This window comes from Phaseolus vulgaris, chromosome 3, assembly GCF_051622355.1.
Source record: "Phaseolus vulgaris cultivar YP4 chromosome 3, ASM5162235v1, whole genome shotgun sequence".
Lineage (NCBI taxonomy): Eukaryota > Viridiplantae > Streptophyta > Magnoliopsida > Fabales > Fabaceae > Phaseolus > Phaseolus vulgaris.
Genome location: NC_143500.1, coordinates 50,127,439 through 50,152,415, shown reverse-complemented (window position 1 = coordinate 50,152,415; position 24,977 = coordinate 50,127,439). Strand labels below are relative to the sequence as shown.

At 36.3% G+C, this 24,977-nt stretch overlaps 3 protein-coding genes across 6 annotated transcripts; all 3 read left to right on the top strand.

The window, feature by feature from the left end:
• The first annotated feature begins 292 nt into the window (after window positions 1-292).
• Window positions 293-4,456, top strand: LOC137808351 (uncharacterized). The gene has a single exon (XM_068609422.2). It carries the CDS (start codon window positions 1,199-1,201, stop codon window positions 3,998-4,000), a length of 2,802 nt encoding a protein of 933 aa, XP_068465523.1. The 5' UTR covers window positions 293-1,198; the 3' UTR covers window positions 4,001-4,456.
• A 6,813-nt stretch (window positions 4,457-11,269) lies between these two features.
• On the top strand, window positions 11,270-16,510 carry LOC137808349 (extra-large guanine nucleotide-binding protein 1). Its single transcript, XM_068609420.2, has 8 exons — window positions 11,270-12,900; window positions 12,981-13,118; window positions 13,268-13,372; window positions 13,457-13,648; window positions 13,974-14,151; window positions 14,586-14,827; window positions 15,379-15,542; window positions 15,670-16,510. The coding sequence occupies exons 1-8, from the start codon at window positions 11,800-11,802 to the stop codon at window positions 16,259-16,261; spliced, it is 2,712 nt and encodes a 903-aa protein (XP_068465521.1). The 5' UTR covers window positions 11,270-11,799; the 3' UTR covers window positions 16,262-16,510.
• Window positions 16,511-18,515: 2,005 nt separating this feature from the next.
• Window positions 18,516-24,107, top strand: LOC137808348 (Prolyl oligopeptidase family protein). 4 transcript variants are annotated; one of them, XM_068609419.2, is made up of 11 exons: window positions 18,539-19,110; window positions 19,717-19,939; window positions 20,186-20,327; window positions 20,402-20,495; window positions 20,571-20,602; window positions 20,807-20,938; window positions 21,041-21,169; window positions 21,740-22,152; window positions 22,275-22,491; window positions 22,598-22,788; window positions 23,610-24,107. In XM_068609419.2, the coding sequence occupies exons 1-11, from the start codon at window positions 18,615-18,617 to the stop codon at window positions 23,785-23,787; spliced, it is 2,247 nt and encodes a 748-aa protein (XP_068465520.1). In that variant the 5' UTR covers window positions 18,539-18,614; the 3' UTR covers window positions 23,788-24,107. The 4 variants fall into 4 exon arrangements, 3 of the variants coding, with proteins under 3 accessions (XP_068465519.1, XP_068465520.1, XP_090155852.1); XM_068609418.2 differs by having other exon boundaries at window positions 18,516-19,110; window positions 20,402-20,602; XR_016519270.1 differs by having other exon boundaries at window positions 18,536-19,110; window positions 20,402-20,602; window positions 21,730-22,152.
• Window positions 24,108-24,977: the final 870 nt, after the last annotated feature.

Sequence of the window (24,977 nt, the reverse complement as noted above, 5' to 3'; positions counted from 1 at the left end):
ATATATTTTATTATAAAATATTTAGTTTTTAATAAAGCAAATTATAAAAAAACTTCCCAAAAGCAGTTACAAGGAGGTGTGAGTTTTATATAGGAATTATACCTATAAATTTTTTTAAGTAAAAAGTTGTGTTTTATATTTTATATATACACAACTTATAAGTTTTTTTTTCTATAAAAAGAAATCCGTCTATATTTGTTATTTGCACTTTTTTTTTTTAGTTTTTTAATCAAACAATTTCTAGCATGTCCAAAATACTAAAGACACTCAAATACTAGCATGTCCAAAATTCCACCAATTGGCAATTTCTGATAATTTCACTACGGAATTTGACCTATAGTGGATGCTAAGCAAGGGTTGTTTTCGAAGAGTTGAAAGAGGTTTCTGGGTCAGAGAGAGAGAAAGAGGACAACGGGTTACACTGAATTGAAATTTCTCTTCTTTTTCTTTTCTTTACCTTTTCTTTTTCATTTCTTTTTGGTTTTCAATTTAAGAAGCAAATCGTACAGTGCAGATATCAAACCAAACCGGTTTGTTTTGGTTAACCTTCTCTCTTAGTAAAAAGAGAATTCGCAGTGACCGGTGCTTTAATTATGCTGCCGAGACTTGAATAAAGAGAGAGAGGGATATTTCTTCACCTTTGATGGCTATTCAGGTGTTTTGTAGAATGTGTCTCGCTACTGATTGAGCTTCTTGGGTTCTATTAGTTGTCCTTTGATTCTTCTTGAAACCCATTTCTCCAAAATTCTGTTTTCAATTTTCTTGTTGCTGCGAGTTGCCTTGCAAATTTTGGGATCTGGGTTCTAGGGTTTGAGCTTTTGACTTTCTCTCTCTTTCGGTTTCTTTTCGTTCGGTACCCTTCTCTCTCCTCTGAGACACTGTGTATTGAATTCTATTCTGGGTTCTGGACAAAATAAAAGTTTTCTTTGTCTTTGTTGGTTTTCTCGTGAAATGGTGAGCTGAGTTGTTTGCTTATCTCTCAAACAAAAACTCATGTTTCATGAATTGGATTGTTGGGGACTTGGGGTGGTGTGGTCTTTAAAGATTCCAGATTCCTTATCTTTTGTTGGTGAAGGAGTTGAAGCTGAATTTGTTATAGATTGATGTGATGGGCTAAAGTAAAGCCTGTTGTTTTGTGGTGTTTGAAGTGTGGGAAAGAATCTGAGATTGGTTTGTGTGAGGAGAGGAGAAAGGCAGCATGCATCTGTCACTATGGAAGCCCATTTCTCACTGTGCTGCAATGATCATGGACAAGAAGAGCAGGAGGAAGGATGAATCCAATGTTGACATAAAGAGAAACCCATCAATGCTTCGGAAGCTGCAAGAAAACAAGCTCAGGGAAGCCCTTGAAGAGGCTTCTGAAGATGGCTCACTCTCCAAATCTCAAGACATAGACCAGCCGGACTCTGCTGCCAACCAGGATGATGGCCTTGGGAGATCCCGATCGCTTGCCAGGCTGCACGCCCAGCGCGAGTTCCTTCGAGCCACCGCTCTTGCGGCGGAGCGCATCTTCGAGTCTGAGGAGGAAATTCCCAGCCTCCAGGAAGCGTTTTCCAAGTTCCTTACCATGTACCCTAAGTACCAGTCCTCTGAGAAGGTTGATCAGTTGAGGTCTGATGAATACTCACATTTGTCTCCCAAGGTATGCCTTGATTACTGTGGTTTTGGACTCTTCTCTTTTGTTCAGACAATTCATTACTGGGAGTCTTCTACGTTTAGCTTGTCTGAGATTACTGCAAATTTGAGTAACCATGCACTTTATGGTGGTGCCGAGAGAGGAACTGTTGAGCATGATATAAAGGCTAGGATTATGGACTATTTGAATATCCCTGAGAATGAGTATGGCCTTGTTTTTACTGTCAGCAGAGGATCAGCTTTTAAGCTGCTTGCTGAATCATACCCTTTCCACACAAACAAAAAGTTGTTGACCATGTTCGACCATGAGAGCCAGTCCGTTGCTTGGATGGGTCAGAGTGCTAGGGAGAAAGGTGCTAAAGTGTATAGTGCTTGGTTTAAATGGCCAACCCTCAAACTCTGTTCCACTGATTTGAGAAAACAGATTTCCAACAAGAAGAAGAGGAAGAAGGATTCAGCGACTGGTCTTTTTGTGTTCCCAGTTCAGTCTAGAGTAACTGGGGCTAAGTATTCGTACCAGTGGATGGCCTTGGCCCAGCAGAACAACTGGCATGTCTTACTGGATGCCGGTTCGTTGGGCCCCAAGGACATGGATTCACTTGGCTTGTCCCTCTTTCGGCCAGATTTTATAATCACTTCATTTTACAGGGTTTTTGGATATGATCCCACAGGCTTTGGGTGTCTTCTGATCAAGAAATCTGTGATGCAAAGCCTTCAAAATCAGTCTGGTTGTACTGGGTCTGGAATGGTGAAGATTACCCCGGAGTTTCCAGTGTATTTGAGCGATTCTGTAGATGGTTTGGATAAATTTGTGGGAATTGAAGACGATGAAATCACTGGGCTGGGTGACAAGACTTCTGAAACTCGTCAGGGAACACAGTTGCCTGCCTTTTCTGGTGCATTCACATCTGCTCAGGTCAGAGATGTGTTCGAGACTGAAATGGATCAAGACAGCTCCGAAAGAGATGGAACTAGCACCATATTTGAGGAGACGGAGAGCATATCTGTTGGAGAGATGATAAAAAGTCCTGTGTTCAGTGAGGACGAGTCATCGGACAATTCATTTTGGATTGATTTGGGTCAGAGTCCATTGGGATCTGATGGTGTAGGTCAATCGAATAAACACAAGATAGCTTCCCCCCTACCACCTTTCTGGTTCAATGGGAGGAGGAACCAGAAGCAACCTTCACCAAAACCAACATCTAAGATGTATGGCAGTCCGATGTACGATGACAGAGAGGTAAACCTAGGTGCTAATGAGGACCGCCGTGTGCTGTCATTTGATGCGGCTGTCCTGATGTCACAGGAACTTGACCGGGTCAAAGAGGTGCCTGAAGAAGAGCATGTCGAGGAAGTTGATCATTATTCAAGAAATGGTAATGGATCAGATCATCTGCATGTGGATGAGATCCTGGAAGAACCTGGAACCAGTGAGGCAGTCAATAATGGATCTTGGCTCAATAATTCATCTTCTCTTGCTCGGCATCAAAGCTTGGAGAATGGCTCTACCTCTGAAATATGCGCTGATGTCAAAGAGAGTGCCATAAGAAGGGAAACAGAAGGTGAATTCAGGCTGTTGGGTAGGAGAGAAGGGAATCGTTATGGTGGTGGTAGGTTTTTTGGTTTGGAAGAGAATGAAGCCACCAGTAGGGGAAGAAGAGTGTCATTTAGCATGGAAGATAACCGTAAAGAGTACCTTAGCCAGACCCTAGAACCGGGGGACGTATCTGCAACTAGCTTTGATGATGAAGAGGTGACAAGTGATGGAGAATATGGTGATGGACAGGACTGGGGCAGGAGAGAACCAGAGATAGCATGTCGTCATATTGACCATGTCAATATGCTTGGTCTCAATAAAACTACACTTAGACTTCGGTTTTTGATAAATTGGCTCGTTACCTCGTTACTGCAACTGAAGTTGCCTGCGTCTGATGGGGGTGAAAAAGCAAATCTTGTCCACATATATGGTCCGAAAATAAAATATGAAAGAGGTGCAGCTGTGGCTTTCAATGTGAGGGACATAAGTAGGGGGCTAATCAATCCAGAGATTGTTCAAAAGCTTGCTGAAAAAGAAGGAATCTCTCTTGGTCTTGGTTTTCTTAGTCATATACAGATTCTTGATAGCTCAAGACAGAATCGGGGAGCTCCCAATCTTGAAGATACAACTCTTTGCAGGCCAATGGAGAATGGTCGGCGTGATGGAAAAGGTAGCTTTGTAAGGCTTGAAGTTGTTACGGCTTCACTGGGCTTTCTAACGAATTTTGAGGATGTATATAAATTGTGGGCTTTTGTGGCTAAGTTTCTGAACCCAACATTTATCAGAGAAGGTGGTCTTCCTACTGTTCAAGAAGGCTCTGAGACATGAGATGGCAAAGTTGCTCGCGACTTCAATGAATTTTGGAAACTGAACATGAAAGATTATTTGTGAGAAGTTGCCAAAAGGGGCAGCAGGCAAAGCTGCGGGAAGAATGAATTGATTGATGATGATTTGTAAGCTCCTATTAGACGCAAACTTATTTTCTGCATCGAAGCAAGATAGGGCAAGCGGGGTGGATTTGTTAATTCATGTTTCTTGTTGCTTACATTTTTAATTTTCCTATTTTGTTTTTCGAGCTGCTTGTAGAGTTGGCTTTAGAGATTTGTTCCAGATGGGAAAGCCATGGTGTACTTTGAAGCAAGATTGTATGGGTAGAACTTCTACTGATATATGCTTAGCTTCTGTTGCGTACGAAGGATTTCCAACTTCTGTAAAAATGTAGTGTTCATTTTCATGCTATACTTTACCATACCATCCAATTGGTGTTTTCTTTGACGACATAAATTACCAAAATGTTGGTGAAACTTTAGTATTTGACTTGAGGTGAGAACGGAATCGAGCACAGTGGAATGAATGTGCTTTTCTTTGGCCATTTGTTTTCCTCGTTTTTATTACCACATTACAGACTCCTCAATCCTAAACAATGTACTTTTCAAAAAAAATTCCATACAGTTGACAGTCTGGTGATGAAGTCTGTTGATAACGATTGGTCCTAGTTTTAAGGAAAAAGGTGAGAACAAGAAAGGACAAAGTGACCAATATGTTGTGCTTTTTCCAAAATGGTTTTTGACCTTTATATGGATTGGGTCCTGTTAACAATTGCCTAGGACATTGTTAAGAAACATTAAATGCATATTGGAACAAATAAAAATATAAAAATAGTATTAAATACATATATCAATAATAATTCAATTATATTTAAATGACCAAATAACCCATCACATCACATTTGTTTTTTATTTATTTATTTTCTTATTATTTTTTCTTTTTAATAATTTGGTCACCCACCTAACTAATGGAGACTGTTTCTTCCTGCACCTCCATATCTTCTTCTGGCACCTCCATACACAACATGAAAATACAATTCTATCCTTCTTGCGCCACCCTCATATAATAGCTTCCGGATTATGTAATCCAGAAACGCATTTGAAAAAAGACTTCCGGATTACATAATTCGGAAGTTAAAAAAGACTTCCGGATTATATAATCTGGAAAGTAATCATGCATATGAAAAAAGACTTCCGGATTATATAATCCGGAAGCTAATTACAAATTTAAAAAATGACTTCCGGATTATGTAATCCGGAATACTACAGAGGGGCATTTTTGGAAATACGAAAATCTATGGAGGTGAGAGAAGAAGGTATGGAGGTGCAGGAAGAAGCAGCCACTAATGGATGTATTGAACTTGTTAGCGCCCACTTACACTCTATACAATGTTTTTTCTTATCAACACACCCCACACAATGTAATACAATCAGGGGTGTTTCCTACTGCACCCCATAAAAATGGTAAAATGACGAAAATGATTGTGGTGAGTTGAAATTGGTTCTCATGGAAGAAAAATGATTAAGATGGGTGTTCCTCATGGACGCATACAAGTTGCAATGGAATTGTCGGGCTTAACTTGTCTTGTTGGTACAAGTTATGACACGACAAACAAAGGATTGATGTTTGTCTTTGTAGAGATGTGACATGTAGATATAAATACCTTTCATCTACCTATAGGGGAGTTGACTATCACATTGAATGATGTGTCAAATTTGTTGCATCTCCTAATTATTGGATTATTCTACATCTACCCAAGCTTAGATGCAGTTGTGACGAGAGATTTGTTGGTAAAGTCACTCTGTGCTGTTGAGACAATACATTGTTAGGGTGGTCATGTGTTGAGAGAGGTCTATGAAGATGCATGCAACAACAAAATGTGGACAATGGCTGCTATAGCGTATTTGCTCATACCTCTCAACCAATTTCCTATGTTATGCATTAAAGGTATTTTGTCACAATTCAGGTCACAAAAGATGATTATTTGATTGGTCTTGAAGAGTGCAAGAATCACTTGCATGATATGGTTATTCTCAACAAGGGTGACAAATCGACTACACATAAAAACATTTGTATCAATTGGGTTTGTTATGAAATTCTTTCAATAATTGGAAAGACATCCTTTTCGGTAAATGATTATTGGAATTCATTTTCAACTCTCTTGAGGATATATGTTGTGCTCTTGTTGTTGGAACATGGAGCTTAACCCTGAGAGTCTTTGCATGGTCCAAATACTTTGTTCCCTCAATGATGGAAGACAAAATGTTGGGTGAGAATATATGGTCTTTCAATGGTGTATTAGAGGCCTAGAATGATCTTTTTTGTTGCAAGGAGGATTATAATCCCTTTTTGTCTCAAAGATTGTGCCATGAAGAAGACTAAGCTTTTTTTTTTCTAGAGTGTTAGAGCTTCCACTATGATTGTTGGTTGAAAGGTTCAACTCTGCCTTTGTGGTGAATGTTGAATATGAAAATCCCCCTCTATATTATTCTACATGTCAAATGATAGGACATTCTATAAACAATTGCAGGAAACAAGTTCAACTAGCTATTAAAAACAACATTGCTTTAAAAACTATGTAGACTTGTGTGGTTAAATTTTTTGGTCTCAGAGTCTAATTAAGATAGTTTGTGTTTTGAACATAATCAAGGTTTAAGAATAGGTAATGTTGTTGAAAAACAGGCTCAATCTAATTTGAGGATTGATAACATAGAGCAACGGATACTCCAAAATATGTTATTGGTGTTCAAAATAAGGTTCATTCCCCAATTCAAAAATGGATAGTAATCCAATTATTATTCATATACCTCTTCATAATTTGGAGAAGGATTCTACTAATTCTGAAAATAAAATAAAAATTATGATCATAAGGCTAATTATTTGGATTATGCTTTTGAATACTTAGTGCGAAGTTCCTAATTCTCTTATTCTTAAGCTAAGTGTTAAATCCTTTATTGCAGGTTGAGGTTGAGGTTGTTGGTCTTTTAGAATGGACAAGGAAGAAAATGACTCACTACCTGACAATGATAAATCAGATGATGAAGTTCCTTTAGTGAAGTTCAAATCTCATCATAAGAGGGGAAGTTTCAAAAGCACTACATGTGGTTTCTATATTATATAGATACAAATTTTAAATTTATTTTTTGGAATATTAGAAGACTTGCCAATGCAAAGCCTCAACATATGTTGAATAAGTTTATGCTTGATCATAAGTCTAATAGCTTGATGTTAGTCAAACCTATGGTCCAACTTAGATGATCCATGACAAGAGAAATGCTTAGAAAGGTCATAAAGACATTGTAGCACTAGGTGGCTAATCTTTTGGAGGTCCAATTGTTGAATGACCCGCAGTTTGAAAAGACTAAGTTGATTACATGCACAACATGCTTGGAGTACTAGAATAAAATATAAAAAATAATATTAGTATTTTGCTTTGAGTAGGATTTGAACCAAGAACCAGTTAGAAAGTATCAATTAACCACTAAAACAAATGATCATTCTTGAAATATAGGGATTATATTTTCATTTTATTTACTTACAAACGAGACAAGACCTATAACTAAATTTGTATTTATACACTTTTGGAATTCATAATGATGATGAATGTTTTGACAAATAGAGAGAATATATCTTTGTTAGAGTTCTTCCCTGCATCTTGCGATCTTATCAAGAATTTACCAATTCTAGTGGCGATTATCCTTAGGCTATCAAACTTTGTTTATGACGCCTCCCTCTAACCAAGTTTTTATTGTTACTATTTGTAATTGATTCCATTATGTAACCCTAAATTCTCAATTCTACTGTTAGTTCTATTTGAACTCATATCAAACTTTATATGATTTCTTCTTTTATGTATCTATCCCTGGTTATAAGATGTATGCTTTAAATTCTAGGCTTATTTCTTTGCCTAACCTTTGTTGCTTTGATAAGTTTAATATTAGTATTAATATCATTCAAACACATGCTCAATCCATCTGCATTTCATTATCTGCATAATAAAATTGTGCTTGTTGTTAAGGTATGCGGTTTAAATTTTTATCTTATCAGAAGAAACTTGTGGATGGATCTATCTTTGTGTATCTCTTTTCTTGATGGCCCATCTAGTAGGATTTTCAATGCTATTTTGGATAGTTTTGAAGCTATTGGGGTTGTTTCACCTATGCTTATCTCTTGGATAGTTGGATTGATATTTATCAATTGATGGAAGCATATATCTCTTTCTTTGGTCTACTAAAAGAGTTGCTCATGGATGAAAATTGTACATAGTTTTTTTATAACATTGATTGATTGGATGTTTAGAATGTGGTGGACTGTAAATCTCTAATCAAATACACTTATGAAACTTTGTTATTTTCTTCTTCTATTAGCAAAAGCAATTTTAGACCTTTATTTAAGATTCTTAAAACATGCTCTACTCATAATGATTGTATTAATGTTGTTAAAAGGTCATAGTATCCTTCTATTGTTGGTTATCCCATGCGTATCTTGTAGTAGAAGATTAAAATTCTTAAAAATAAACTTCTTATTTGGAATAAGAAAACTTTTGGTAATGTCATTAATTTTGTTAATTCTAAACAACAGAAGTTAGAGATTACTGAATCTAAAATTTCTATGCGTAGTTATGATCCTCCTTCTTTTGTACCCTGACTTCTCACAAATCGTTAAAAAAAATGTTGAAGACCTGTGCTTTTATTGACTTTATTTTTCAACATCTTCTAGGAATGTAATAGATGTGTTGATCTTATGGTTAATATAGGAGTTGAAAATAAATTGAACTTCTTTTGATTTGATTTTTTACCTCCGTAAATAGTGATTTGTTTAGTAATCGTTTTAATCTTCCAAAATTTAGGTTTTTCGTTAGTTAGTTTTTTTTTTTAAAGTTGATTTAGTCCTTATATTTGTTGTTTGCATTATTTTTCTTCTGTGATGAATGCTCATGTAATGACAACTAATAATTGCAATTTTAGTATAACAACTTAGTTGAGATGCATAGCATTATAATAATGTCTATCACAATATATTAAAAAAATACACTTATTTTCTCTCCTAGTATAATATGGTAAAAAAAATGGAAACCTAATATACAACAACATATAAAATTATATAGTTTTTTTTTATATATAAAGGAGTATACATGGAAAAAAAATTTGTGAGAAAGAAAATAGAATTTGTACTTGTTTAGATAAAGTAGGCCTAGAGAGTACGTACCTGAGATTAGTTGTAATAAATGTTGAAGTGTTAGCGCTTGCTTGTTCCTTCTGACTTACTCCTTCTCCTTAATTCCTCAACACTCCGTTTGAGTTAAACTTACTCGTTTGTAAATGGTTTATTTATAGCCCTCTGTTATGATGAATCAAATCTATCAAATATAAGTGTTAACTTATTTCTAGGAAGATTCCTAATTTCCCATAACGTTATTCAATTTTGGTAGGATGTGTATTTGATTCTCAGGAAATATCTGCAACTGCCTTAACTGCTATTTATTATAACTGATTTAAATATATCTGCAACTGCCTTAACTGCTGTTTATTATAATTGATTTAAATGTATTTTAATTTTCGATCGCCAAAATAAAGTAACATAGCTTCTCCGATATTGACAGTAAAGAATTACCTTATGTTTTCTCTATCACCCTCACATGCATCCCTTCCTTTTTAGCACCCAAGACTATTCATTATTATGGGACTGTGTAGTATTTTCCTTTAGATTGAATTCCACGGGATTTAAGACTTTTTTCTTGCCTTCTTCCAGCAAAATTTGACAGTGAAGACTCTAGCCCATGTCCTATACTACCGTCATAAATAATTGGGTATACTGCCAATACATATAAGAAGTCCAAAAAATATGTCTCTTTTACTATTTTCTTTCCCAACATATATGTGCCTTTTGTAATGACATGAACACATTTTTGGAAGATAAAAAGTTGGATCATATTAGATAAATGAGTAAAGATAGATTAGTCTTAATTTTTTTTTTTGACAAACACAGTTTTTTTAAGTTTAATTCCTTAAACAGTGCCTTTAAAGCTTTGGTTAGCACTAGGGCTCTAGTTAGCATGATCTTAATTTTTTTTTACTAGTTATCCCAGTCCTATCAATTATTTTGTATTGTGTTTGTAACATCATGGGTCGAATCCGATGTTAAGAGATATGTAGGTTGATTGGAGATCGTCAGAGTAAGTTTCGCTTTTAGCCTCATTGACTTATGCCTGAGGCAGGGGACTGTAACATTATGAGCCGAATCTGATATTGCGTATAAATATATCACCTACGATATTAATATTTAAGGACATTAATGTTAAATCAAGGGATCTAGATAATCAGCCTTAAATAAGAGGAGACAACATTTATTACTCAATTAAGACAATAATAAGTCTAGATACATGGGGAAGGACGAAAACACTATCCTATATAAGAAAAAAAAACAACTCACAATGGAACATAGACAATACTTTCAACTCATATTTTAAATTATACTCATTATATTTTATGATCTTATTAACTTACTTAAGCGTCAGAGTATCTTCTGCAAGTGAAACTTGTTTGGAGCTTAATCAATCTCAACTATATGCTCTAGTGGAGAGACATCTCTCTTAGCTAGAGCCGTGTTCAAACAATATTAGTAGAAAATGTTTACATTTTCTTGGGTGATTGAATTATATGTTACTCCTTAAAAGTTTTAATACCTCATTTAATAAGTTTTAATACATCTTTAATGATTTCATCTAATTAGATAAACAGTTAGTTACATCATTTTAGATCGTTAATCATTGAAAATACATAAACAAATAAATGATATGTAGTTTTGTGTGGTTCAATTTCTTTCATTTAAAGTGATATTTTTCTGATACGGGTCATCCATTAAGTTTTGCTTGAGTAAAAGGAAGATGACGGAAGATTTTAGGATGCTGTTTTTCCATTGGGCAGGTGACAAATGGGAAAGAAACAAGTTGTTGGATTGGGGTTTTGAAGAGGCATTGATCGATGGGATACGATACTTGGAATAGATCCATACACTAGTTCATGATTTAACATTTGACATAACAGCTGAAGACATAGTTTGGCTGAAGGTTTTGGTAATCTCTCTTAATTGGATGGAAGGGTGTGGAAGGAGTGAATGTTTTGATGCGTGAGTAGGATGGGGTGTTTGGCACTTAAAAGCCTTCACGCGGAGCCCGTGGTGTGTGATGGATTGGTTTCCTTCTTCTCTGCCCATGGTCCCTCTTCCTATCCATTGCAACAAAAAGCCAAAAACTCCGATACTAATTGCACTGTGCAAAAGGACGACGCCATTTCCAACCCCACATGCACAAAAAACTAAAAACTAAATTTAAAAACCAAACAAAAGATTCCACTCCCACCTCTTTCCCTCTCCACTCCTCACTTTTGCGCTTTTACGTTTTTTTCCTTTAGCCCTTCCTCAATGCTGCTCACTGCTTCCGATTGCTCCTTTTCCTCCTTTCAAATTTGAACATATCATACCAAACTTACGTAAAATCAGAATCCACACTTTTTTCGTTGCTGCATTCTCGACAAAACATATCACCCTCTCTTGCTTTTCTTCTTCCCACTTAAAATTAGGTTTCCTTTTCCTTCCTTCACTGTTTCTATTCGCCTGTTAAGTCTAAAGTCTTAACCGTCTTTATTCTTTCCAAATACAAATAAAATATTCATTTCCTTCCTTTATTTTGAAACATCAATTTCTATCGTTTTGGTGCCAACTTCATCACCTCATACTTTCATTCACCTTTTCTTAGTATCATTCCTCAATGTTGCCTCCTCCTCCAAATTAGGGCAAGCATGTCGCCGGTCAGGACAATGACGGTGATCGCCGACGTCGCCTCCGACGAGGAAGAGGAGTACTCCTTCGCCGTCGCGTACAGCGGACCAGACCCGTCGTACGATCTTCCCCGGGCAGTTCCTATCACCATCGACATGATTCCGGTGGCGACAGTAGTCGCTGTATCGCAGGTATCTTTCTCTGACGAGCTTTCTTTCCCGGTGGTACAACCGCTTTCGGCGCCGGAGCTTCAATTCTCGAAGGAGCTGAAAATACCGAACTCTGAGCCCGCTGTTTCTCCGACGTCGGTGATCGCCTTCGACCGGAGCAACGACGGCGGCTCCGGCAGAACCACGGTGTCTCCGACATCCGTGATCGCCTTCGGAGACGCCGCAGCGGAAGCTAATGACGCTTGCGAGTTGAGTAGCGAAAACTCGTTTTCGGACAATTTAGGAACCGTAAGAGACTCGAGCGCGTTGTTGTTGAGGCATTCGAACTGCGAGAAGGAGAGTTTGGATTTCAACGATTCGAGCCAGCAAGATTACGCTTCCTCGTTGAGTTCCGATTATCCATCGTCTCACATTTCTCCTTTGGAAACTAACTATCCCGAACCTGAATGGGACGGTAAACGAGGACCTGTGGTGAGTTTCGAGGGGGATGAGCTCGAAGCGAAAGAGAGGGTTAAGAGAGAGAGTGCGAGGAAGGGGAAGAAAGGTTCGTGCTATCGCTGCTTGAAAGGGAATAGGTTAACGGAGAAAGAAGTGTGTCTCGTGTGTGATGCTAAGTATTGTGTGAATTGTGTGTTGAGAGCAATGGGTTCGATGCCGGAAGGTCGCAAATGTGTTGGTTGCATTGGTCTTCCTATTGATGAATCTAAGAGGGGTAGTTTGGGCAAGTGCTCGCGGATTTTGAAGAGATTACTTAATCATTTGGAGATTAGACAACTTATGAAGGCGGAGAGGTTTTGTGAAGTGAACCAGCTTCCACCTGAGTATATTTGTGTGAATGGGAACGCTCTTTCTTTTGAGGAACTTGTCACGTTGCAGAGTTGTGCTGACCCTCCGAAGAATTTGAAGCCCGGGAACTATTGGTATGATAAGGTGTCTGGTTTTTGGGGGAAGGTATGTGTGTATTTTTTGGGAAATTTTTTGTGTTGAATTCTTTGGTTTTACTGTTCTGATTATTTGTGTGATTTTCGCAGGAAGGACAAAAGCCTTGTAGAATTATTAGTCCACATCTGAATGTTGGGGGTCCCATCAAACCGGATGCTAGCAACGGAAACACGCAGGTTTTCATTAATGGCCGGGAAATAACAAAAGTCGAGCTTCGAATGTTGCAGGTTGGAATTTCAATATATTAAAAAATAATAGAAAATTTTGAACGGCTCTATGGTGTATCTTGATTTTTAATTGTTTTTTGTTTTTTTAATTGTTATCTTTTTTGTTAAAAAATAAAAGTTATTGAAAGGATTTTGTTTTGGTTGAGCAGTTGGCAGGAGTTCAGTGTGCTGGTAACCCACATTTTTGGGTCAACGAGGATGGTTCATACCAAGAAGAAGGACAGAAAAATACGAAAGGGTGCATTTGGGGAAAGGTAACGTTTTATTTTTTGCTTATTTATCTATTATTAAGCTAATGTTGAATTTGCATTATTACACTCTTCTATTTCACGTTTTAGGCTGGAACGAAGCTTGTATGTGCTTTACTGTCGCTACCAGCTCCTTCTAATTCTAAATGTTCAAATTCATGTGGGTTTCTATCCTCCAATCTGGTTGCCAGACCAGTTCCTGATCACTTTGACCACGGAATAGTTCATAAGCTCCTCTTACTTGGTTACACTGGGTCGGGAACAAGCACTATTTTCAAGCAGGTGATTTTTCATTTTATAATTGCGTTCAGCATATGTTCATCAAAATCATCATCTCTTAATTCAATTTGAAAAGAAACTAACTTGGAGAAAATTTCTGTGAGTAATCTCAAGTTTAAAGAGCGGTGGTTGATGCTGTATGCTTATGCACAGGCACCTGAAGCATTATTATTTCAAACTGTTTAGGTGTTTCTAAGTTCTATTTAATCCTTATCAATGTGCTGCTACGTAAAAAAAATCCGATGACATTACTTTCAATAGTTACCTACATTTTTGTCTGCCTTTGTGTACATGGATGTATTTATAGAATTGTAAATGCTTGTGTCAGGCCAAGATTCTTTACAAAAGCACTCCCTTCTCAGAAGATGAGCGTGAAAGTATAAAGTTGACCATTCAGACCAATGTCTACGCCTATCTTGGCATACTCCTTGAGGGTCGTGAGCGTTTTGAAGAAGAAAGCCTGGGGAATTTAAAGAAAAATCAATCTTCTGTGCTTGACACTACGGGTACTAGTTCTAATTTCTTCTCCTCCCTCTAAAATAGATTAGAATCTATAGAATTTTGTTTCAGTAAGCTTCCCTCCCTCTATAGCACCACAATCTGATGCATAAAGTCGTCCACAGTGCACCATCTACTTGATGGTCCCAATATTATTATTCATTAAGCTTATATGTGTTTTTATGGTACCCTTATGTTTCATACTTCATAGTTTTTAGCCCCTTCACGTAACTCATTCTAATTGCTTTGAATATAAAATAATTGTATAGGAGACATTAAATATGTCGATACATTTCCAACCAAGAGAAAAAAGGAAAGTTGATGTGCAACTGATAGTGACAGAAATAATAGATCATTGCAGATTTACGTACAAGAGACAATTAAATTTCACATTTAGCTTGTCCGCTTGTACTAAAGATTGGTTGATATCATTATGGTTCAGGAACCAGTCCAAAACTTGGCGACAAGACAATTTATTCCATTGGCACTAGACTGAAAGCATTTTCTGATTGGCTTCTAAAAACTATGGTTGCGGGCAAGCTTGATGCTATCTTTCCAGCTGCTACTCGTGAGTATGCTCCACTGATTGAGGAGTTATGGAATGATGCAGCCATCAAGGCCACCTATGAAAGAAGAAATGAAATAGAATTGCTGCCAAGTGTGGCCAGTTATTTTTTAGAGCGGGTATGGATCATTCTGTTGTTTTGTGTTTATTTTCATCGCAACTTTAATTTATGCATGTACTCTTGTTCACTTAAGTGCACGAGTTTTGAATTGAATGACCATTGACATGTATTTGCTTTTCACTTGCATATAACAAAATTGTTAAGAGCACTCTATATATCTTTTCTGGATGATGCTGGAAAAAAGAAATATATGGTAAATTTTGGGTTATCAAAGATAATGGGATCCTCGATTAGGCTGGAATATATCTTCATTAAATTTATAGTGTATGAATATGAGCTTAGCATATAGTTTTTGCTCTCATGGCTTGTTTGTTTGGCTAGACTTAAGTTCAGTTTTTAGGCTTCGGGTTAATGTAAGCTGATTTATCTGCTAACTAATCAAACTCAACCTGCTTTATATCCATCCATTAAGCACTACAGTGCTTCAGTAATATGTACAAAATTTGCACCCTTATTTTCTTAATGTTTCCATAATATCTGTTTTGTACTCTTGAAAAGCATTGCTGTGCTAATGGCATAGAGAAACTAACATTTCAATTCTTTGTTTAGGCTATTGAGATATTGAGGACGGATTATGAACCCTCGGATTTAGATATTCTCTATGCTGAAGGAGTTACTTCATCCAATGGGATGGCTTGTGTAGAGTTTTCATTTCCTCAATCAGCTCCTGAGGAAACTATGGACACTGCTGATCTGCATGATTCTTTAGTTAGGTGGGTGAAAATATTTGCACCAATGATTACTGTGAGAATTTTTTTGGGTAGCCCTGATTGATTCAATTGCTAAAGCAGCTATAAAATGTTGCTGATCTGTACCATTCTTTGCTCTCCTTCATTACAGGTATCAACTGATTACAATACATGCAAGAGGGCTAGCAGAAAATTGCAAGTGGCTAGAAATGTTTGAGGACATTGGATTGGTCGTTTTCTGTGTTTCCTTGAGCGACTATGATCAATTTTCTGTTGATGGAAACGGTTGTCGCACAAACAAGATGATATTGAGCAGGAAGCTTTTCGAAGCCATAGTTACTCATCCTACTTTCGAACAAATGGACTTCCTGTTGATACTAAACAAACTAGATGAGTTTGAGGAGAAAATTGAACGAATCCCACTTAGCAAGTGTGACTGGTTATCTGATTTTCGTCCAGTAATTAGTCGATATCGCTCTGGCATCAACAGCAGCAGCATTAACAATAGCCCCTCCCTTTCTCAGCTTGCTTCCTATTACATAGCGGTTAAGTTTAAGAGGCTGTACTCATCTCTTACAGGGCGAAACATGTATGTCTCCTTGGTGAAGGGGCTGGAACCTGATAGTGTTGATGCAGCACTTAAATATGCAAAGGAGATTTTGAAGTGGAACGAAGAGAGACCAAACTTTAGCTTAAGTGATAACTCAATGTACAGCATTGAGGCGAGTTCATTCTCTCAGTAACTGCTAGTTCAGACAAGAGTGCTGTTAAGTCATATCATCTATGACTTTGATCCTGCTCCATGTACATATATTGCTAACTAGGAGCTGTACGCGGAACACATTCCTTCCACTGGCTATCCAGCTCTAAAGCACTGCAGCTGTATTCTTCACGCAGTTGGGCTATGTTGTATGTTAGCACGTGCCACACGGACGAATGTGTAATGTTCAAATTCATTTTTTTCATATGGTAAAGCAAGTATTGATTTTGTATTTATGCTTCCATGCTTATTTTTATACGCACGCACCCACAATATTTTTAACTTAATTTTTTAATCACATTATTTACTATATAATTTTTTTGCTCATTTCTCCTTAGAGTGCATATAGGTGAGTACGTAAATATTTTTTTAATTGATACCTTCCTCCATTAATACACTATATAAAAATTATATTACTATCATCAATTATGTACTATCTAACCCTGTGTCAAATATACAAAAAATATGTGTATCTTTTAGTTTACTATTTAAATAAAATTGAATTATTTATATTTATAGCCCTTTTTTGAACTATAAAAAAATATTTCTTTTGAAAAAAAAAAAAGCATGACAGATCTATAAAAGCGGGAGAAAATAATGACCCTTGAGTCATTTTATTCATGGATATGTACGTGAGTAAGATTTTACAGGGCACTAGAAACATCTTAAAATTGGGCAGTTCACAAAAGACAACCAAAAGAAACCAAATACTATGAATGAATATCCGAAAACTGGTTCTGTCAGGTGATGTGAAGATTTAACACCAATATTTGTTGCTTCCTCTGCCAACATTTGGTCAGGATCTAACTTTGGACTCCAATTATTAGACATATTTTGCCTTCAGTCGTCCCTTTCCACTACAAGACCTTTTCCTCCACCCTCAAGACATGGGTTTTCCTTTCCTACTACCAATACACCAATACAGCCACTTCCCCTTCATTATTATGTCATCTCTAAATCCAACCTCGCCAATGAATTCTACTCTCAAAACACCATCGTCAAAAAAAAATCTTCTATAGTTTCAAGGGGATTCTCGCGGAACATGTTTGGAATCAACTTGGTTTTTAATCTCCCAAGAGAGAACCCTCACAAGGGTGTTGTCCTATTAGATATTGACGACATTGAGAGATTCCCCAATTCTGTCATTATTATTTTCATATTGGTTTCATCATCCTTCAAATGTAAATACACAAACGCAAAAGGTATGAATAGCCACTGTGGGTTGGGACACTTTGTGGTATTTTCGTTACAATGAAAAATCACAAGAAGGGGTGAATTGTGATTTTCTTTTCTAATTAACAGATAACATTAAAAATATTCTTTTCACAAAAAATGAGGGACGAATGTTATGTCTGACTCAACTCATTATCTATTATTACATGTTTAATTTATTAAGGTTGATGTTAAGATTTGGGAATACCTAACTTCTTTATGCGTTTTCTGTCATATGTATTTGTAGTACAGTATAAGATATACTTTATATATAGACATGCTCATGGAAGATCTAGTACATGATTTTTTTTACAATGTTAACTCATAGTCAATTTATTTTATTTGAACATCTTCAACATGATGTTAACTTGTGAGTAGTATATTGATATGATATAAAACTTTTATTAATAGGAGAATACATGGAATTATTTAACATGTTGGTGTAATCTAGTTTGATAATTATAATTTTTAATTATTTTTGTTGACTTGTACATATATTTGGTAACTCGTGACATTACATTATAATCAAGGTTTTCTACATAAGAGTTTTCTTGAAATTTAATTAAAATAAGCAGATTCACTTCTGTTTTGTAATCAATGAAATAAATATATTTTTAATACTAAGAGTGTTGCACTCAATAACCACGTGAGTGTGATAGAGATAAAGTAAAGAGTTTTAATATTTGTCCAATGACTTGGTAATGAAAAATTATGAAATATCATAACATTTAAAATTTAATATCAAATTTTAGGTGTCAATTCAAAATGTACATAAAAATATTCTTAACTTTTCTACCTAAAGAGTGAAATTAAAAACGAGTTTAAATTACATTATAAAATTAAGATTATCCTTTTTATATAATAATCAAATTAAAAGTTTATAAGATGTCAACGTTGACATAAATATATTCAAACTACATTTTAGGTTGGATTAATGCATAAAAATATTGATTTAATAAATTCGTAATTTGCAGAATTCAGGAGTAATTAAATTATATATGTTTAATCTAAATTTTATATTATTTGGGAGAAAAGGAAAGAAAAAAAAAAGAGGGTAGTGCTAAGCAAAGCAAAGCAGGGGTTTATGTTTTGTGATGAGGTAAAACCCTTCTCCAAGTTCACCCATGCGCCCCCTGCTCCGTTTCGCTTACGTGGCTCGGCGCCACTACAAGGCGGCGCCACCGCCGAGCCCACCGAAGGCCCCGAAGAAGTTGCAGAAGTTCAGTTTCCAGAGCATAACGTGGGAAGACCCTTATAGCTGGATGTCTAAGGTGAGCGACAAGGTGGCGATGCGTCACATGGACGTGTACATGGAGCAAGAGGAGAAGTACAGTGAGGCCGTCATGTCTGACTCAGAGAAACTCCTCAACAAGCTCCACTTCGAAATGGCCTCTCGCATGCCCTTTGACCTCTCCACCCCTCCCTTTCGCTGGGGCCCCTGGCTCTACTACCGCCGCGTCGAAGAGGCTAAACCCTATCCCATCCTTTGCCGAAGATTGGCCAGCTTGAACGATGATTTCATTTCGCATAAGTATCCCCCTGCAGGGTTCGATTTCACTACGGGTAAAGCCATTGAGCAGAAGCTCGTTGATTATAATCTAGAAGCCGAGAGGTTTGGAGGTAAATTATGCAGTCACTGTAACCGATCTTAAGATGACTGGACCAGTCATATCACTAAAATGGTGTGTAAAAGGGAGAACAATTCTCACCTGTGTTAAATTAAAACCCAAATTCTAAGATGGTGCCACAATGTGTCTCTCTATATCCTAACAATTGTTGTTAGACTAAACTTCCCTTTTAGTCTTTGAATTGGTGAGGTGCTATCGGAGCCTGGAATTGGAAAATTTCAAATTAATCTATGAAATTGAAATTCTTGTTATGTTAATACCTGAAATGTATATCTTCTTATCATCGTAGTCACCAAATTTTATAACTCACTATCCTTAATGTCCTTAACGAAACTAATGATAGGGACTAATATGACTAACAAATTTCAATATTGAGGATTTATGTTACATTTTTCTAATTTTAGTGACTATTTTGAGGATTAAAATGAGGGTTTACTCTTGTTGTTGGTCGTATCGAGCATCAGACCATTATGGAACTACTCAGATGTCTTGTCTTGGAAACTTTGCCCTTGGAATGCCCAATGAATCACATATTACCTTTCATATTAGTTTATAATGTTCTGGAGTGCTGACACTTTGTTTGGCCTGACTTTTGTAGGTTATGCTTACGAGGAACTCTCTGAAGTTTCACCTAATCATCAGTTTCTTGCATACACTATGTATGATAAAGAAAACGACTACTTCAAGTTATCTGTGAGAAATTTGAATTCGGGTTCGTTGTGCAGTAAACCTCAGGCAGATAGAGTTTCGAACTTGGCGTGGGCTAAAAACGGACATGCATTGCTTTATGTTGTGACAGATCAGAAAATGAGGCCTTACCGGTGGGTGAATTGTTATTAATCATTTGGTGGCTTGGTGCTGTTACAGAATTAAAAGAAGGATAAAATTTAGATCACAATTGAAGTTTTATCTCGGTAACCTGAGTGAATCTCGAATGTAAACCTTTATTAGCAATTCCATCTAAGTTGCTTCTTTAAACGAATCCCTTAGTTTTGATTTCTGCTTAGGATTGCAAGCATTGAAGTTTGTGATCTTCCTTTATTTCATCTCTCTGTTTATGACTGCAGTGTCTACTACAGTCTGATTGGATCCACTGATGAAGATGTTTTGCTTTTGGAAGAGTCAGATGAAAGTGTTTATATTAATATTAGGCACACGAAAGACTTCCAATACGTGACTGTGAATACATTCTCTTCCACATCATCAAAGGTAAAAGACCTTTGATAGGAACTCTGAAAACTTAAGATCCTTTGTATTGGATAATAATTCTAACCATTTCTTAGGTCTTTCTAATAAATGCAGCTGACCCGTTGTCAGGCTTGAAACTAGTTTGGGAGTGTGATGCTCTAGCACATTGCATAATTGAACATCACCGAGGTTACCTTTATTTATTTACAGATGCTCCCAAAGGTGGGCAATCAGTTGATTATCATTATCTTCTTTGTAGTTCAGCGGATGATCCTTCAAGTACAAGAAAATGGGAGGTAGCTTGGAACATCACATTTTCTTTTTATCCGTAGTTAGCTTGTTTTAATTTTGTTCCTCTTTTATATCATAAGGAAAACAGGTTTATTTGAGACAGTGAGATATTTTCTTAATACACTCACTCATTTTCATGTTTTCTTAGTTAACTTTCCTGAGACAATCTGCTTTGCCTTACTTGTTATATTCGGTCTCATGAACTGCAGGAGGTATTAGTGGATGACCCAGACTTGATTATTGAGGATGTTGATTTTAGTGATAAGTACTTAGCACTCATTGTAAGGGAAGGTAAAAAAGTTCAACTTTGTTCAGTTGGACTACCATTGCCCTTTGGGAAGGTAATGGAAGAGAATTTACTATATCTAGTACAGATAAACTCTTGATGTAATTTTGGTTTATATTCTCATTGAATTACGTAGAATATCTTATTTTTGTGATAGGGGTCACTTAAACTGAGGAAGCTGGATCTACAGTACTTGTCGCTTCCAAAACATGTTTGCCAAATTTCGCCTGGACCAAACTATGACTTTTTCTCATCTGTCGCACGCTTTATAATATCATCACCTGTGGTATGTGAACGATTGTTTGGTTTTTTTATGTTAATTTCTGAAGATGATTTCTCTTCACAATTCTGTTAACATATGTCTATCTTCATATCATATCTACTTTGAACGACCATTCACTGGCCCTGTTAAATATGCATCCAAGGAAATTTTGAGAAGTTGTAAAAAACTTTGCGCCTCCAAAAAATACTTCATGATTTATGTTTACCGGTAAGCCTAGTACAATTGTTTTTTTGTCATGTCAAGGTTCTTCTTCCTCTTACCTCCTTGTTGGGTTTTTCTGGCTTATACACCAATTTGTAGTATACTCGGTACTTTTTTTCTTTTTTTTATAAAAAGCTTTCATGTTAGACATCAAGAAAGTTACATACGGAACTCAGTAATTCTTTTATTATGCTTATCTATATCTTTATCCATGTGTATATCTATATGGTCTTAGGAGGTCCGTTCTTGTTCAATCTACTAGGCTAAGAGTGTAGTTCTATTCAACACATATTACAAAGTGCATTTGTATTTCTACCTAGAAGAAAGACCTGATCATCAAATCCCGACATGTTCATTGCAAGTTTCTCCCAGGTGCCAGATGCTGTGGTTGATTATGACCTGGCCACGGGTCGGTGGAACATCATTCAACAACAAAACATGCTTCATGACAGGACAAGAATACTCTATGGTAAAAATTCTGCCAGTATTAGTATGGAGTCCTCAAATTCCAAACACTCCAATCCTGTGAATGCTAACTTTGAAGATGACCAGTTGTGGAATGAGCTGTCTGAGTTTTATGCCTGTGAACAATATGAGGTCCCTTCATTTGATGGACTCTTTATACCTTTGACTATTGTTTTTTCACGTAACAATAAGACACAGGCTAAAAAACCGGGGATATTGCATGGACATGGAGCTTATGGTGAATTACTCGATAAAAGGTGGCGCAGTGAACTAAAAAGCCTCCTAGATCGAGGTTGGGTTGTTGCATATGCTGATGTTAGGTAGGATTCACATTACATAGTAACCATGCACTCAATCCATATTAATATGGATATTCTTTATTGTAAATTTATTTTCTCCAATGTCTTATCCCTTATATGATAGTTTTGGTGCCATGTTTCAGAGGGGGAGGTGGTTTTGGTAAGAAATGGCATAATGATGGGAGATGCACAAAGAAACATAATTCAATCAATGATTACATCTCCTGTGCCAAATTTCTCATTGAAAATGATATTGTGCATGAAAACAAATTGGCTGGTTGGGGATATAGTGCTGGAGGACTATTGGTTGCTTCTGCCATTAATCGTTCTCCAGATTTATTTCGTGCTGCAGTCTTGAAGGTATTTAAGAATGTTTGCTAGCTTTCAGGTTTTGGTTTACTTAGGCTCCACCTTAAATGTTTTTTGTCAATTACTCAATTACTTTTTTTTATGGTTTCTTCTGTAGGTTCCTTTTTTAGATCCAACCAACACTCTTCTGTATCCCATCTTGCCACTTATCGCTGCTGATTATGAAGAGTTTGGCTACCCTTGGGATCTCAATGATTTTCTTGCAATTCGAGAATATTCTCCATATGACAATATACGAAAGGATGTCCTTTATCCAGCTGTATTAGTAACCTCATCTTTCAATACAAGGTACGTTATTTATATCTTTGCATAACTTCCTAACATCATATCCAAGTTTTCTATGGTGTTGATTGAGTAGTATTTTAGTAAAGAATAAAGGCACTTATGTTAAAAGTGAACCAAAATCATATACAGTTCAATGTAGCTGCTGAAATGGTGTTGGATATGTATCGATGTTAGAAACTTTGTTAGGATTTACATTTATATGCTTATAATCTGTTTTTATGTTATTTATAGTAAGATGAAGTTTAAATTATAACTACATTGTATGATATAATGCTTAAGTATTTGTTCTAATGCTAATATCCAAACTTCATCTCGTTTCCCCTTCTGCCTTGAATAAAACCTAAATTAGTTTATACTTTAGATAGTAAGACCAAGACATAGGATTAAGTATATGAGGAATAAGTGAATATCACAATTTCTTCACTTGTGTTATCGACCATCTAAATGTACCCTAAGCTGTTTATTGCCTTGCAGGGACTTCTACAATATAAGGGTGCCAATATACTTCTAAAATTTTACTGCAAGAAATAAAAGATAGAAACCTAAACATAATTGAACTCTGAAAAGTGGTTTTTGAACCATTGAAAAGATGTAATAAATATGATACAAAGATGTTAGTGTTGGATTTCATAAACTCACCCGTGTGTAAAAAGTCTCGCTGAAGTGAATGCAATTTTTCATATTTTCTTGGATTCTGTTCGTTTAAGCTGGAAAAACCACGCTTTAGGTCTTTGATGCGAATATTCTTTGATGCTGCTTATGAACCTATATTCTAACAGGTTATACCGTGCTAATGAACCTTGGCTTTTATTTTCATGACTCAGGTTTGGGGTATGGGAAGCAGCAAAATGGGTTGCACGAGTTCGTGATCTCTCAATATACGATCCAAAGCGGCCAATATTGTTGAATTTGACCACAGATTTAGTGGAAGAAAACCGTTATTTGCAGTCCAAGGAATCGGCATTGGAGGCTACATTTCTCATCAAGATGATAGAATCTTAGATATCCAGCGATCATTTGCCCAATCTCTGAAATACTGTTCGGAACTTGTGAACTAACTCCCCATTTGCAACCTGATATGGAATTAAAATTATACTTTGAACCAAGATCTAGTCAGGAGTTCTGCTTGGGAAATACTTGCCATCCAATATTCTTTCGAACCGATTCTGGCTTATAGCCTTCGGATTTGCTCCAAATGTACTAAACAACCATCAGAACTGACACTGGAACATTACTTGTTTATCATGTAATTTGAAGTGCATTACATGTAAATGTTACACTGCGTAATTGTTTAACAAAGCATACTGCAATTTTGGTGTTCATGATAATGGTATCCACCGTGCACGCATGTATTGAGCTAATACGGAATTTTTTATATAAAATATTGTGTAATCGTATTGCACCATGATCTTTCCCCACGTTCGACAATAGTAAGATCGCATCAACGAACTCCAAATCAATCAATTAAGTTTTGTCAGATCTAATAAAATATCACAGCCCAACTTGAAGTTGCATCAAAATTTATACAGTCGAAATATCCCACAAATCATCCGAAGACTATCCCAAATGTAGCAGTTACAGTTTATTTTGACGTCAGAACTCGTAATTTCGATAACTCGTCATGGGGAAGTGGAACACTCCGGATTCCATGAAGTTGAAAAAAAACGGAAAAAATTATTCATTAAAAATACCCGTAAACGTTTCGAAGTTGCGATTTTTTTTTAAAAAATCATATATGCGCGGTCTTCTTCTCTTTTCATTCTTTGAAAACTATTTTTCCTTCATCAACTTTTGGCCCGCATCATATGATTTTCCTTCACCATCATAACATATCAAAGGTTGGTGGTATTCAGCAAACAAATGATTGAAAAAGAAAAGAAAAAAAACTAATTGAGAGCTCACTGATTTGTCAACCGCTGGATGGAAAAACATCATAAAACTTTTATTCTTCTGAAACAAAACTTAGTGGGTGAGGCTCAGCTATGATACACACCCCCAATAAAAAGATATTTAGAACAGAAAAGTGGAGCCAAAGATAAATATAACCTAATCAAGGTTCAAATCAAACAGAGGATCGCATCAATAGAATAAAAAGGTGCACTTTCAATTAATCATTTATTAATTTATTGTTAATCATTAACTACTTAAAAATAATGTAATCATCTATTCATCTAATTAAATCACATCAGTCA

Coding starts and splice junctions, on each gene's coding strand:
- LOC137808351 (XM_068609422.2), top strand. CDS start 1,199: ATGCATCTGTCACTATGGAAGCCCATTTCTCACTGTGCTGCAATGATC.
- LOC137808349 (XM_068609420.2), top strand. CDS start 11,800: ATGTCGCCGGTCAGGACAATGACGGTGATCGCCGACGTCGCCTCCGAC. Junction 13,649..13,973: donor CAAGCACTATTTTCAAGCAG/GTGATTTTTCAT, acceptor TGCTTGTGTCAG/GCCAAGATTCTTTACAAAAG. Junction 15,543..15,669: donor CTGCATGATTCTTTAGTTAG/GTGGGTGAAAAT, acceptor CCTTCATTACAG/GTATCAACTGATTACAATAC.
- LOC137808348 (XM_068609418.2), top strand. CDS start 18,615: ATGCGCCCCCTGCTCCGTTTCGCTTACGTGGCTCGGCGCCACTACAAG. Junction 19,111..19,716: donor AGAAGCCGAGAGGTTTGGAG/GTAAATTATGCA, acceptor TGACTTTTGTAG/GTTATGCTTACGAGGAACTC. Junction 22,153..22,274: donor GTTGCATATGCTGATGTTAG/GTAGGATTCACA, acceptor GCCATGTTTCAG/AGGGGGAGGTGGTTTTGGTA.